A 15,314-nucleotide genomic window follows, 5' to 3' on the forward strand; every position below is an offset into this window, starting at 1 on the left:
AAGCAGGCGCCAAGAGAATGGTACAAGAAGTTTGATGCCTTCATGCAGTCCCAAGGGTATCATAGGTGTGAGACCGATCATTGCTTGTACACCAAACGGGCAAAGGATGGCAGTTTGATGCTACTCATTCTATATGTGGATGACATGCTTATTGCCAGTAAATCTCAGCATGAGATTAGTGCTTTGAAGAAACAACTGCATAAGTCTTTTGACATGAAAGACTTGGGTGATGCAAATCATATTCTTGGCATGCGGATTACTCGTGACAGGTCCAAGGGACTTTTGTTTCTGTCACAAAAGGAGTACATTGACAAAGTACTGCAGAGGTTTAAAATGGAGGGGGGAGGTCTATTAGTACCCCGTTGCCTCCACATTTAAAACTCAGCAGTAAGGACAGCCCCAGATCAGATGATGATAAGGCTGAAATGGCCAAGGTTCCGTATGCATCTGCAGTTGGATCTTTGATGTATGCCATGGTTGCCACTCGTCCGGATATTGCTTTTGCGGTGGGAGTCATCAGCAGGTATATGGCAAATCCAGGCAAGCGGCACTGGGAAGCAGTGAAAGGTGTCTTGAGGTATCTCAAGGGTACCAAAGACTTGTGCATATGCTATGGTAGGCAGGATGCATTGGTGCATGGTTTTACAAATTCAGACTATGCAGGGAATGCAGATAACCGGAAGTCTACTACCGGTTATATTTTCACATTTGCAGGAGGTGCTATATCATGGGTATCTCGGTTGCAGAAATGTGTTGCACTGTCAACTACTGAAGCTGAATATGTTGCAGCCACTGAGGCTTGCAAGGAAGCAATATGGCTTACTCGGCTGGTGGGAGACTTGGGCATTACAGGAGATATGCCAGTTTTGCATTGTGATAGTCAGAGTGCTATCATGTTGGCAAAGAATCCGGTCTTTCATAAGAAGACCAAGCACATAGATGTGAAATATCATTTCATCAGGGAGGTACTGGAAGACAAGCGACTTGAGCTTGTGAAGGTGCATACTGATGATAATCCTGCAGATTTGCTCATTAAGAGCTTGCCTACAAAGCGGTTTGCACATTGCCGCCACATCATGGGATTAGGATGAGACCATTCTTATTTTATGGTCTTGTATACAGTAACTGTATATTGCTGTAATTTTTATTCTTTTCTCCCCTTTAGGCACATTGGCCTTTAGGTGGGAGGTTGTTGGGGTAAAGGCACATTGCCACCCCTTTATTAAAAAGATAAGACATCTATGACTGTCTTAAGACAGTCATAGCGTAAAACCTAATCCTAATAAAACTAATGAGTTTGTGGTGTGGCTCATCACTTCACACCCGCACACTTGAGTTTTCTCTCTCTCACACTCTCTCCCTCTTGCTCTTCTTTCCCCTTCTGGCCCTTCACATAGGCACGATGGGCATCTCCCATAAAACCCCTGCGTGGGGTAGACAAAACATCCTGACTGTCTGAATGGTTCCCTTGTTGGGGTGCGGGTTGCTTACCCTTATCCTACATAGGAATGGCAGATGTGATTTGCTGACCAATCTGCTGTCCCATCTGGACAAGAGTCGTATCCTGCATAGCCATGGATGTGGTAAGCTGCTGGTTGAACTCTTGTCCTATCTGGCGGAAAGCACCCTGGAGCATAGAGGAAAGGGCATCCAGAAACTGCGTCTGCACTGCTTGGACTTCCCGAAATGCAGGAGAGAGGCTAAGTGGAAGGAACATTTGTACCATCAGTGGATGCAACCACTGTGGCAGGCACTTGCTCATACTGAGCAGCCTCATGAGTGTCATGCGATACATCTTGAGGGACAGGCTTCGGTGCCATGGTGACTGGCCCTGGAGAGAGGAGCTGGAATATAGGCAAGGAGAATTAGATACCAAAATCCTGCGTACTGAGCACCTGGGATAATGCATGGAAACACGAAAATGTCAATGGAGAGGCTTGAAAGAAGGGTCGTCGAAGAAGCTTCGAAAATGGGGTCCAAATGAGCCCAAATAAGTCTGTGGAAAGCCCCTAAAAGAGACTGGAATTCTGAGTTTTGCCCCCCCCCCCCCTTTTTTGGGGGAGGGGGGGGGGGGTTCCCTAAGTCACCTAGGACACTTGGGACTACTAACCTAAGGACTGGTAAGACAGTTCAGACACTGGCTTAGTCTAATCTAACCCTCATTGTAACCCTAGTTAGTACTAACATAACCTAGGTCTACCCAAACCTAAACCTAACCAACTAACCAAACTAACCCTAGATTAAGTCTAACCTAGGGTTTAGAACCTTGTAGGCTAAGGTTATTGCAGGAGGCGACGGGGAAGGCGGAGGCAGCACGGCGTGGGTAGGCAGGTTGGCGAACAGCGACGGGGCTATGCCGGGAATTGGAGCGGCACGAAAATTGGGCGATCGAGCTCGATGGCTATGCTATGAGCTTTTGGCTGCGTCACTTCCGAGCTCTTGGCCAAGAACGGCGTCAAATACGGTCGAAGCCGTCTGGTTCAAAGATGGTGCACAGATCTTCTTGGTGTGCAGATCTTCTCTTGATAACCCTGGCCTCGTTCACACTCAAGCATCTGCGAGCCAACGACCATCTGACCAACGAGTAACCACTGTCGACTCACTCACGTCTCTACCTACGCTCAGGGTACGCTAGTGCACTCGTTAGAGTATAAGCTATCTGATGGGTAGCGTTGAACTGTCTTACAGAAGCCGTTCTTGATCTGATCGTTCATTTGCAAAGGCGTGCTCTGATCTGATCATTCGTTTGCAGCGCTAGACGATCGTTCATTTGCAGTGCTCATTCATTTGCAGCCCTTGACACTGATGCTCTGTGAGTGCACGTAGGCTGAGTCGATGGTCTTTGTAGGCTGGGCAGGATTTGGAGTTCATAGATTTGCATTGCAGCCTGCAATTTCTGGTGGGATTATCGCTTGACATTGAAGCTGATTCTGAACAGGGCCCTAGGAAGGCACTCTAATACCAATGTAGTGAAGGGGTAGGGACATTTGGAGAAAGGGGGATAGAGGAGCAGAAGAGAGAGAGAGAAAGTTGAAGAAGAAGAGGAAAGGGTAGGAGAGAGAGAATGAGGTAGGAAAGAGAGGGAGAGATGGAGAGGGAGTAGGGAAGAGAGACAGACAGTGAGTGAGCGTAGGCAAGGAGGAGGAACGGAGAGTAGATAGGATTAGATGTCACATCAAAAAGTACATAGTAGGGGTGGATGGAGACTTATATAGTCCCTCCACATTTTCCCCCTAAAGGGCCGCTAACTTGGCCTCTTTTCCCCCTTCATTACAAATTGTACTTTGCTTCTTACTGAACCAAGAAACACGTGAAGTACCAAGCATAAAACAGTTGCCACTATGTGACACGAGTGTCCGAACAACCAGCCCAATCAGTATAAGTGAATCCATGCATGACAAGTGAAGTATCAGCCCCATAAAGAAGGCCTAATTGCTGAGTTCCCTTGAGATATTTGAAGACACGCTTCATGGCATGCCAATGGTGCATAGATGGGCTGTGCATACTGCTCAATTGTGAGACAGCATACTGTAGATCAGGTCTCGTATGGCATAAGTAAATCAAACAACCAACAGCCTGCTGATAGAGAGTGACATCACCTGTACCACTGCCATCCTCAGAAGAGAAGTGAAAACCAGGCTCTAATGGTGTGGATACTGGCTTGCAATCCTCAAACTGAAAATGCTGCAAAAGCTGTCCAATGTACTTGGACTGTGACATCCCTCACTGCTAGCAAATTGGATGCCTAGATAGTAGTGCAAAAGACCAAGATTTGACATAGCAAATGTCTTCTGCAAATCAAGCTTAAAATCTGCAATTTGCTGAGCATGTGCTCTAGTCACAAGCATGTCATCCACATAAAGGACTAAAATCAGCAAATTTGTCCTACGCTACGCTTGCGGATGTAAAGAGTAGCCTCTATAGGGCTGTTCTGAAAGCCAAGTGTGAGCTAATGAGTATGAATCTTGGAATACTAAGCCCGAGGTGCTTGCTTCAATCCACAGAGGGCTTTCTTCAAGCGGCATACCTTGCTTTGAGAACCTTCAACCTCAAAGCCAAGAGGTTGGGAAACAGAGACCTCTTTCTGCAAATGCTCATGAAGGAAAGCTTTCTTGATATCAAGCTGATGTACCTCCCAATGAAAGTGGGTAGCAAAGGCAATAACAATGCAAATAGTAGTGATCCTGGAAGTGGGAGCAAAAGTCTCCTCAAAGTCAATGCCTTGCTGCTGAGCATAGCCCTTAGCAACAAGACGGGTTTTGTAACGGTCCATTGAACCATCAGCTTTCCGTTTAATTTTGTAAACCACTTAGTTCCAATGGCATTCTTGCCAGAAGGCAAATCACACAACTCCCAAGTGTTATTTTGATCAATAGAATCCAACTCAGCTTGCATAGCCTTCAACCAACAATCATTTTGAAAGGCATGTTGATGACATGATGACTCTTCATTGCATGCTGTAGCAACCAATGTATAAGCAACAAAACTAGCATGCTCTTTCTGGACAGCTGCTCTAGTACGGGCCGGGAGAGGAGTATCTTGTTTGTTGTCTTTTAATGTGTCAAGGAGCCTATTGGGTACCTTTTTGGGCAACTGAATTTCAGCTCTTTCTTGGTCAAGAGCCCTGTGCAAATGTTCGTGATCAATGAGAGGCATATCAGGTTGAATATCTAGCTGCGCATGTGGCTGCAAATGACCAACAGATGGAGGAGGTACAACCTCAGATGGAACATCATCCTGAGCATTGGATGGAAACAAAGGCATCAAGCTGTCAAAAATATCCGGGGCATCAACAATGGGCTGTTTTTGATAGTCCAACAAAGGCATAGTGGTAGATTCATCAAACACGACATCCCGATTGACAAAACACTTGTCCTTATGGGACTGGTAGAGCTTATAGCCCTTGCTTTGAGCTATACTCAATAAAAATGCACTTAACAGCTTTGTCATCCAACTTAGTTCGTGTCTGTGAAGGCACATGAGCATAGGCCAAGCATCCAAATGTTTTGATGTGAGAAATGCGAGGCTTACGACCTGTCCAAGCCTCATAAGGTGTGATAGTTTGCAATGCCTTTGTGGGACATCTGTTCAAAATGTAATTAGCACACATGACGGCATCCAACCACAACTTGTTAGGCAAATGTTTGCCTTACAACATGCACTTAGCCATCTCCATCACTGACCTATTTTTCTGCTCAGCCATGGGATTCTGTTGAGGAGTATAAGGCACCGTGCATCGATGATGTATGCCAAAGTTGAGGTGTCCAAACCTCTCATGCCACAAATGGGTATCTGCCATGGTAGAATCAAGAGCAAAGGCATGTGCATCTCCAAGTGTAGCATCATCCAAACACCTGCCATATGCATCAAGTCTGTAAAGACCTCAAGTCAATGTGTTAGTCAAGACCATGGTAAAGGCATGTGTAGCATCATACACTGCATACCTAACATCATAAAAAAGACTTGAAAGCCATGTGTAGCTATGGCTGAAATAGAAACGAGGTTCTTGCGCATGCCTGAAACATAAAGCACATGCTCTAGAGTGACAACACCACGAGAGACAGAAGTAAGAGCAACTTGCCCAATATTGCAAGACCAGACTCCTTTTTCTTCTTTTTAAATGCAATCTGCTTTCTGCATTCGGAATTATCATGCCCAGGTTTCCTGCAATAGTTACATCTCTTCTTCTTTTTGTTATCCCCCGGAGAAGATGCACCATGAGAATGACCAGCATATGAAGGAGAGGGTTTACGAGCTGAAACCTTGCCTTTGCCTTTGTTTTTATGCTAGGCAGCAAAGGCTTGATCACTAGCCATAGAAGCATTGTGATTTGCACGACTTTGCTCCTTCTGAAGAAGAAGAGCAACCAACTGGGCAAATGAGTAATGGTTGGCATTGCCACCTGCAACCAACCTCAATGTAGTAGCAAAGCCTTGATAAGAATCAGGCAAACCATCAAGGGTATTAGAAACAAGTTGAGAATCAGGCATAATCTCATCAATGTTGGCCAACTGCTCTTTCAAATCCTTCACATTAGTGAGATAGGCAGCCATGTTACCACCCTCTTCAAGCTTGAAGTCCTTCAACTACTTGTGGAGATAGACAACCCTGGCCTCATTCCACACCTGATACAAAGATGCAAGCTGATCCCATGCTTGCTTAGCTGTCTTGCAAGACCGGATATGAGGGATAATAACCCGTCTCATTGAAAGAGCAATCAAGGCATGTGTTTTGGCATTACGACTATCCCATTGAATCTGCTTTTGTGTAGGAGGCAAAGTACATGTAACAGTACTTGCAGGTGTTCTAGAAGTAGCATTAGAACCATCCCCTGAAGACCCATCACTTGAAGTAGAACGAGAGGCAGTAGGTGCAGTACCAGAAGCGGCATTATGTGTAGGCCTGGCCTCAGAACCTGAAACAATATGCCATAGATTCTTGGTAACCAAAACATGTCCCATCATGTATGACCACATGGGATAATTGGTACCATCAAGCTTGTCATCAGCCCCAAGCATCCCAAACAAATCATCCTTATTGCCAGCCATTGTGCCAAAAATGCAAGGCAAAAGCACCAATCTGACAACGGAAATGAGAGGAAGGCAACCTCTCAAGTGGCCAAATTCTACTCAAGCTTCAAAGCTTATTCCTGCAAAAGACTTTGTTGTCCCAAGGTGTACCTGTTGCAAGAAAAATCCCCAAAAGGCAACACGAGGCCTTCCAAGGCAACATGGGGTCTTTCCAAAATGCAAATGAAGCAGAAATTGGAAAGAACCAATGCAATAATGGCTTACCCAATGATGTAGCCTGAAAGGACAGTAGCGAAAAGGCTCTGAATGCGAAGAAAGATTCACCCTTGAAGGAGAGGTGAAAATGGGAGCAAATGGCAATGAGAAATGCCAATAATGGGCTGGAAATGAGAATTACAGCAAGAGAAAGTGCTCCCACGAAGAGGAGAGCACTTGGAAATGAGAAGAGAGTGATCCAACGGAGGGGTACTCGCAGCCCGAGTCAAAGGGAAGCCAAAAGAGAAGAAATGGGCTCAAGGAGAGGCCTCTGGATCGCTCTAGTAACCTCCAAAAGTCTTCAACAGCTGGCACACAGCACGAGACAGCTCCAAATGAAGAGAAAAGCTGAGAAAAAGCTTCAAATGATTGGCACACACTTCGAGGCAGACCTCGTACTGCAGTAAATACACCTTAGATGTTCCGTACAGGTCCGTACAGCAATAAATGCAGGCCCGACAGCCCCGTACAGTTCGGCACCATCAATAAATAATTCCGTACAGGTCGTACGGCTTGCACGTGTGAGAAAAACCATCTGTACAAAGCAATAAATGCTTCTGTTTGCTGTCCGTACAGGCGGTACGGCTGTCGTACAGCACACGTGTAAGAGATATGAACTGCAGCAGGCTGAAAATCCACCAAATGTTGAAGAAAAGGCAGAAAAAACAGCCTCCTTTGCAGCAGTTGCTCCCAAAATGTGCTTCCTGTGATGAAAAGACCTGGAGAAGCCCTAAATGCTCACACGTGTGTTGAAACCAGCAAGACCAGCAGGAAGGAGGGCTCAGGAGGCTGCCAAACAGCTTGGGAAAGCTGGTCAATGGCCGAGGGAATGGATTCCCGACCTACTTTGATACCACTGTTGGCTATGGGCTAATCCGTTTTTTAGAAGCGTGTTGTATTCTTTCTCTTGCGATTATGTCTCGCTCTAACCTTTCTGATCATTCATGTCATCAAAATGGCGTGTCCATGAAACTCTAGTTGCCAAAGACATGGACCATGCTCTCTGTTTTTCATATGTCATGGCTCAAGCCATATGTGCAGCCAAAGATTGTAGACAAGGCCGAGGTGGTGGAACTGGAGCAGGTCCTTGTCCATTGGTTTAAGAAGGGTAAAGGCAACTGGCAGCGTCTCTAAGCAGTCTAATTCAAGCATTGCAGCTTGGGGAAGCCCCATGGGTTGACGTTGATTTCTTCTCTGATTACCCTCACCTCCTTTCATCTTTACAAGGAGGTGATGTGTCTTCCGTAGTTTCAACTTCAGCAGAAGGGGATGTCATGGGCATCTGCCAGCCCATGGCATGACTGCCTTGCTGGCAGCTTTGCACACATCTTGCAGCCTCAACAGCAGACGCAGCAGGACAGCAGACACAACAGGAACAGTGCAGCTGCGTACAGACTGCTGACATCATCAAGCAGGTCGCCACATGACCTACGAAGCCAGCAGTAGCAGGTGCAGGTGTACAATCAGCAGGTGATGACGCAAGCAACAGATGCTGACATCAACAGTTGAGGTCAGCCATCTTCCAGTTGGCAGTGCCATGAGGCAGTTCGGCTGGTCTGCCAGTTTGAGTCTGTTGGGTTCCAGTCCTAGAACCTATAAAAGGGCCAGTGCCCTCATTCTTGATAGCCAGAGCAGTTCTACCTGGAGTTCTCTCAGCCTAGCAAGTCCCTCAGCTTGGACAGCAGCAGGGAGAAGGAGAATAGGAGCAGTCTGCCTTATCTCCATTGTCCATCCTCACACAAAGAGTGACCTTGATAGAGTTATTTCTCACCTACAGGCCACAGTTGTAATCAGCCTTTTGGCTCAATAATACAGATACTCTTCCCACTCGTTCCCACAGCACGCATAGTAAAGCACACGAGTTCTTGTGTGTCTTCCTCTTTAAAGGACATGCAGTCTGTGCAGTAGAGAGATAATAGTATGTGCTTGAACCCAAGGATCTCTTACGGACATGGAGCTGAGTAATAAGCAAGAGTTGTAATGTTTTGAAACATCTGTGGTTCAAAATATGCCTGTCTTGCAGTTTTTGGACTGGTCTCATAAAGAATTGAAGTCTAATATGTGTTTACCAGGGTTATGCATGCAATTGTTTATTCTCATGGGTGTGGCAAGATTACCTATCTCTGACATTTTGAGGCCATCTTTTCCAGCTGAATGAATGTTTAGTTTGTGCAAACCAAAGCTGATGGTGACAAGTGCCTTTTACTTCATGCTAGGCATCTACAGCTGCTTAAAGAGCACACAAGAGCTCGTACTTACTATTCCTTGTCTCTCGTTCATGCTTCTAACAGTATCATTGTGTGTCAACAGACACCCCTAGTGACGGACATGGATGAAAGGGAGCTGGCAGATAACATGCAAAAGATGCTTATCATAATGCGAAGATTGGATCAGGAAATTGCCCCCATGCTAGAAGCAGATGGAAAGTACTTCAATAAGAGGTTTGCCACCTGAGTTTTTTGCATTGACTTTCATGAGCTGCCCTACCAGTGAGGATTTCTATCACTCACTGGTCTATCACCATCACAAACGGATTTTAATGACCAGCTATACCCTTGCACCTCCAGACTTAAAAACAGCCCTGCACGTATGTCTAATTATACTCGACTCTTTCATTGAGAAACAACCATACTCGACTCTCCTTGGTACATCCCTTCCAAAATCATAGATGAGCTAACTTAGCGCAATAGCTCAATTAGTTCAGAACAATCCAAATTTTGTTAGGCGAAAATATCATAACAAGAAATTCTTACAAACTTGCAGCAATAGGACAAAAAGGCAGCATGTTAGTTCTAGTTCAGACTGTGGATGATGTCTACCTAAGATGGTGTCCTGGGCCCAGGGAGTGACCTCTATAGCCTGGCTTCATCTCGGATTTTAGATATGCCAGAAAGCAGGTTTAGTTAATAGTAATAAGCTCTTAAATAACAGTAGCTGCCATTGATCAATGATGGCTTCACCGAGACTTTAGTGCTTCTTGATGTGCTTCTTTATGTGGTCTTGCAAATTGGTTCAATGTTGCTAGACTATCAACCTCAGAACATGGTCAGACTTAAACGTGGCTTTATTGGTGATATTTGCTAGCTAAACTAGCTCCTTAACTTGAACAATAATTTGGTGTTGTTAAATTATACCCGTGCACTCTACTAGCAAGAAATTTGAATGGACATTAGTCTGAAGTGACAGCAGCCTATTGAAGTTTTGTAAGGCTACAGAGACTTAGGGATAATGGGTAAACGTCACAAAGCCTCACAAAGATTATCGCCTAAAATCCTAAGATGACTGACAAAAGTTCTCTGTACCTTCTTACGGTCTTTTAAGATCTTGGCATTTTTGTGTTTCTGAGCATTGAGAGGCTTCCTTTTGTTCTGAACTGCTACATGGACACTCAATCTATGGAAAGGTTATGTACCCATTTTCATTGTTTACATCAAGTTCTGGGTGTTGATTGTTTTGGTCATGCATTTATGTCATTTGCAAAAATGTTGTGGCAATAGTGGGATTCATGTGTGTGGCCACCATCCTTGAGTACCTCATTATCGATGTGCACACAGAACTGAGGGGATTGCAGTCAAAGCATCATTGCAGGGGCAAAACAGTGCACATATTTTGCCTACTATTTGGAACCAGCACTACAGAGGAGGTAAACGAGGGTGAAAATAGTTTTCAGATTATATGTTGGATTTCCATATATAATTAACTGTAGGAGAGTTGAAAGCATTTGGACAATCCATAAGAAACAGAACATCCTTGGCTTGAAAACTATCTTTAAGAATGGCATGGGGTGTAATTGTGTGATCTGTGATGGACATTCTTCTTTGACTGTTTTATGAATGTTCACTCCATGACAGTTTAGGAATTTGTTCTCCCAGGCTATGGTTTGGGACACTTTGCTGCAAAGACAGGTTAATTTTGGTCTCTTCGTTTGACTCAGGATTGTAATTTCAGCTTGAACTGGTTCACTTTTGAGATCGAACCACCTTTATCCTGTTGTTGAATTACCTCTCATTTTGTCAGCAAATGACTTCTGTGCTTTTGTCAGAAAAGAGAGAGAGAGAGAGAGAGAGAGTGAGAGAGAGAGAGAGAGCAGGGATGCTGATGTTAAGAATGCTCCATCTCAGATGGGGCTATCTCTCCAGGGCTGGACTATGGGACAAGAGTCACTTCACACGGCAGATTGAGAAGTCTGTACAAGACCATTCATTTGGTCTAATTGTCTTCACTTCTGTCTGAAGTCAATGTTTTATGGTCTAATCTTGCTTTTTAAATGCAGGTATGCTGACATATATACATCCCGTGTCTCAAACTTTCTACGATTTACACCATTTATGTATTTTAGATCTCAAGCACAGGTATGTGGTTCTTATTCTGTGTGTGCACAAATGCTGAGGTGTCCTGGACTTCTTCTATTATAATTGTTTTTTAAACACGATCCAGGCATGGCAAGGCAGGTGCTCATTTGCCACTGACTTAACAGTCTAGGTGGCATTTTAGGTTGCTTTTCCTTAACAAGGCTATTAATAGAGGGTAGTATTGCCTTTGTTAGTGTGAATACTTCTGTTTGAGGAAGTATAAAGAATCACTGTACTGCTGCATGCAGAGCCTTGCCCATGACTTGCACCCGTATTGATGTGGTGAGCACAAACATTTTGACTTAATAAAGTCGGGCCAGCCAGCAGAGCTCTACATTATCAAGTTTGAAGAGCAGTCAGCTGTTTATGAACTTTGTCCATCTTTTTCCCAACTTTTAGTGGGGATGCCTCGCAGATTATATTTTATCTAAAAATGCCCCTGAAATATCATAGTTGTCCAGTGGCAAGGATCAGTGACACATTTGAAGCAAATTCCTCAGATGAAGCAACATTTTCATTGCAGGAACTGGTTATCAGTAAGATTAGAAATTCTAGATAATTGACTGTCAGGACAACTAGTCCCATTTTTTGGTTTGGCATGTCAGGAAATTTATACCAGTTGGCTCACTTCATCCTTTGTTGTATTATGAAATATTTGTTTGTTATATTTTGTTTAAAAGAGGAACACATTTTTATTTAATGTTATTATTTAGTAGAGGTACAGCGATTGCATCCTTCTCTTTTTCAGCAATTGAGCTGAACTTTGTGAATATGTACACAAATTTGTGAGCTGAGGAGCTTGCAAGCTAATAACATTAATCTTTAAAAGCTACTGTGAACAAGCTTCCGTACTGCAGTACTTAATTAAATCTTCCATATTTTAGTACTGAATTAAAGCTGGAGGGCAAGTTAGAAAGCCAATCATTCTACTATGCAGTCAAAATATACCCTATAAGCTGGAGAACACTTCTGAAGATTTCTTATTTAGAGCTATGATTGAGACATTTTCATGAAAAAATAGTCACGAGAGTGGCTCATCCAAGTCTCTCATGTCATACTAAGGGGTTGAGTTGTTTGTTTATTCTGTTTGGATTTTGTGAACTTCTGTTTATTCAATGAGCCAGGAGCGTTTATAATATATGCCTTCTTTAGATGAATTGTCATAAGAACAGCTGTCTATTCTCATGCAGACCTTACGAGGTAATCTGCGAAGATCATTTAATCAAGAAGCCAACTTACGGCACAAATTGATGCAATTACTCGCTGAACTTCGTTGATTATGCATATGCAATTATTGTGCATGTGGAATTTTCATATAGCTTTCTATGGTGTATGACTTGCTTTTGCATGTCTGCATAATTATGTTTCAATGTTGCAATAGTTGTCATAGACTCATGTAAAATTTGTTTAAAAAAGAAAAAAAGAAAAAAAGCTAGTTAATTGTAGTTGCAATACTACTTGTATGTTTCCATGCGTTTTTGGTCAACTTGCATCTCAAGGTACAGAAGTTCCCACTTAACATGTTTTGGGCATATTTTGCAAATTTTAGAGCACATCTGCATCACTGGCAGCAGAATTTGAGCAATTTGAATTGTGCACACTTAAGCACCAACATTTCTTGCAATTTTTTGCAAAACTTTGGTTCCTTTGTAGCAAGATGGCTAATGTGCGTCTCAAAGTGTAGTATTGCTTGCAAAGCATTTTATAGTGGGAAACTACCACCACTACTTTCTTAGTTGAACAAAAATTTGAGCTCAACGGAGAATCGACTTTGTGAAGTCACACATTTGACATGCAATGTAGGGGAAGTGTAGGTGCTCTCGTTTCAATAGCGTTGCCTATGTAGTGCTATGACCTGCAATTTTTGGGTTGCTAATATCCTTTAGCAAGTTTAAGCTCCATGTGGAACGGACCTCTATATTATCCTTCATAGTAAGAATATCTTGGCAATAAGTAGTCTTAAGTGGGGGAGGGAGAGAGCTTGAATTAAATATAAGGGGGGCGGGGAGGGGCATTAAAGAGGGAGGGACTTGAGATTTGGGAGGGGGGGATCACTTATGAAGGGCATTAAAGAGGAAAGCACGTCCAAAAGGGGTAGGGGGATGAGGGAGGATTTATTCTACTATTATAAGGAAAGAGAGGTATAATACTACTTAATAGCCTAGTGGTAGGGCTTAAGTTTGGAAAAAAAAAATCTTGGTTTTGTGTTCTTGAACGTTTGGGGAAGCCATAGTCTCCATAAAATAGATTAAGCTATGGAGACATAGGTTAATTAATGTATGAATAAATTAAGCTATAGAGAAACATAGATTAAATAAATTAAGCCATAGATAATTATAGCTTAATTGGGCCTCCATTCACCCAAACCAATCAATTAATTAAATTTGGTAGTAGAGGTGATAGTTATTAATTAAATTAGTTATCAACCATAGTAATGTGGATTTTTGGTTATATTGAAGTTAATTCAAACTTTGGATCATGTGGTGAGCACCCATTTCACATAATAATAGATATATACTATTCGATGATAAAAAATTGCGACTATTGATGTACTTTTGGTTACCCTTGGTATCAACCACACTATTGCGAGGTGCCATACACAAGCAACAAGTGCCACATTGATACTTATTGACAATAGGATTTAAGTTGCTTAAGCATTTTCATTTTGAAGAAACCCACATGTAGAGTAGATTTCTCTATGATGATCCTTCTTACAACTTTTACTTAATAGGGGGGTGACCTTATGATCCTTCTTACAACCTATCTTTATAAAAGGGTTTCTCCAAAGAAACCTCATTGAAGCAAGCCATCCAAGGTAGTTTCACTAGTGAAACCTCTTTGAAGTAGGTATCCCAAGGTAGTTTCGTTGGCAAGAACCTTAGACAACACTTTAAAAGTGACATTAATTTCACATCCAATGTCCAAATATAGTTATTCAACCACTGATCGAAAAGTGCAGGTTATATTTTACAAAATCTTGTATATACTATCTTAAATCTTACATATATTAAATGAGAGTAGATACATAAGCCCAATGGTTAATAGTTATTTATAGTAATTTTAAATTCTTTAGAACATATCCATAAATGTCTTGTTATTTATGCTATTAAAACACTAGAAAGCTCATGTCATATTGACATAAATGTGTTTAATAAGTAATTATATGTATAATATTATTACATTGAGAGTGATTGTAATTTATGAGGGATGTTTCTTAAAGAAATTATTTTTTAACACTCTTTTTAGGTAATAAGATGGGTACAAAGGATGTCTATGAACAAGAAATTTTATGTTATGTGAAAGGGAATGAGTGACTATTCTGTATATTTTTATGATAAAATGATCTAGTTATTGTGAAAATAAAAGTGAAAAAGCCATGTTTCCTAAAGAAATGCCATTTTTTAAATCTCTTGAAAAACACGCATGGATCAAATTGCTCATAGGTTTTTGCTTGTACAAATGGCACTTTCGACGTTGGAGTTTGGGGTTCCTCATACAAAAAAAAAACTTGAAGTGTTGAATGGATGTTGTAGTAACACAAGAGCTCTTAGATGCATTCGTGGGAGTGTGAGAGATAATGGAAGAGCAAGTGGATAATCTTCACTATAGAAACAAAGCTTGTTTGGAGGAGATTCAACACTTGCAAATTACAATTAAAGATGAAGCTACACGGAGCACTATCATAGCTCTACAAGAAAAATAGAGAAGCTTGGATTCTATGGACATGCGCTTAAGGCAAGAGTGCATGGAGCAAAGAGCCGCATTGCAAGGGGCATATCCAAAGGATACAAAGATGGTTATATGTCACCATCCTTCACACCATCCTATTTGAGAGGAGGTGCTTCTAGTAGGCATTAATATTGCACTCTTATGTCCAAGACTTATTTGTCATGAAGTTTTTCATGCATCTACCATATTTTATACCACATCTCGAGGTTTCAATTTATTTGTTTGATATGAACCATGTGAGCAAGTAGGTTGTGCCCATTTTGTTGTCATGAGTTTTACCACCATCATTGGATATGATTTTGGGAAGGTGATTTTTGCTGCACTAGCTTATGACTCATGTAAATTGAGCATCTTAGAATATTTGAATATATACAATCCATTTATTTTTTGAGGAATTAGCATAATGTGTATTAACTCTTCAATTCTCTGCATAAAGTATTCCAAGTTT

General features: G+C 42.2%; 1 protein-coding gene across 3 annotated transcripts in view; it reads left to right on the plus strand.

The window, feature by feature from the left end:
* LOC147901604 (HAD-superfamily hydrolase, subfamily IG, 5'-nucleotidase) overlaps positions 1-11,915 on the plus strand; it is a 41,572-nt gene extending 29,657 nt beyond the window's left edge. Inside the window, exons 14-18 of one of the 3 annotated variants that reach the window (XR_015541004.1) lie at positions 9,096-9,226; positions 10,907-10,969; positions 11,059-11,137; positions 11,386-11,492; positions 11,886-11,915. Coding sequence is in view for 2 of the 3 variants with exons in the window: in XM_087374748.1 (XP_087230874.1) it covers positions 9,096-9,226; positions 10,907-10,969; positions 11,059-11,137; positions 11,386-11,415 (303 nt within the window). In the remaining variant the exon portion in view is untranslated. Of the gene's footprint in view, positions 1-9,095; positions 9,227-10,906; positions 10,970-11,058; positions 11,138-11,385; positions 11,845-11,885 lie in introns of those variants that run through there. The other 2 variants (XM_087374748.1, XM_087374749.1) reach the window with 2 other exon arrangements.
* The last annotated feature ends 3,399 nt before the right edge of the window (positions 11,916-15,314 follow it).

The sequence above is a fragment of the Dipteris shenzhenensis genome, chromosome 5 (assembly GCF_047967505.1).
Source record: "Dipteris shenzhenensis isolate YYH24624 ecotype China chromosome 5, Dip_SZ_1.0, whole genome shotgun sequence".
Taxonomy (NCBI): Eukaryota; Viridiplantae; Streptophyta; class Polypodiopsida; order Gleicheniales; family Dipteridaceae; genus Dipteris; species Dipteris shenzhenensis.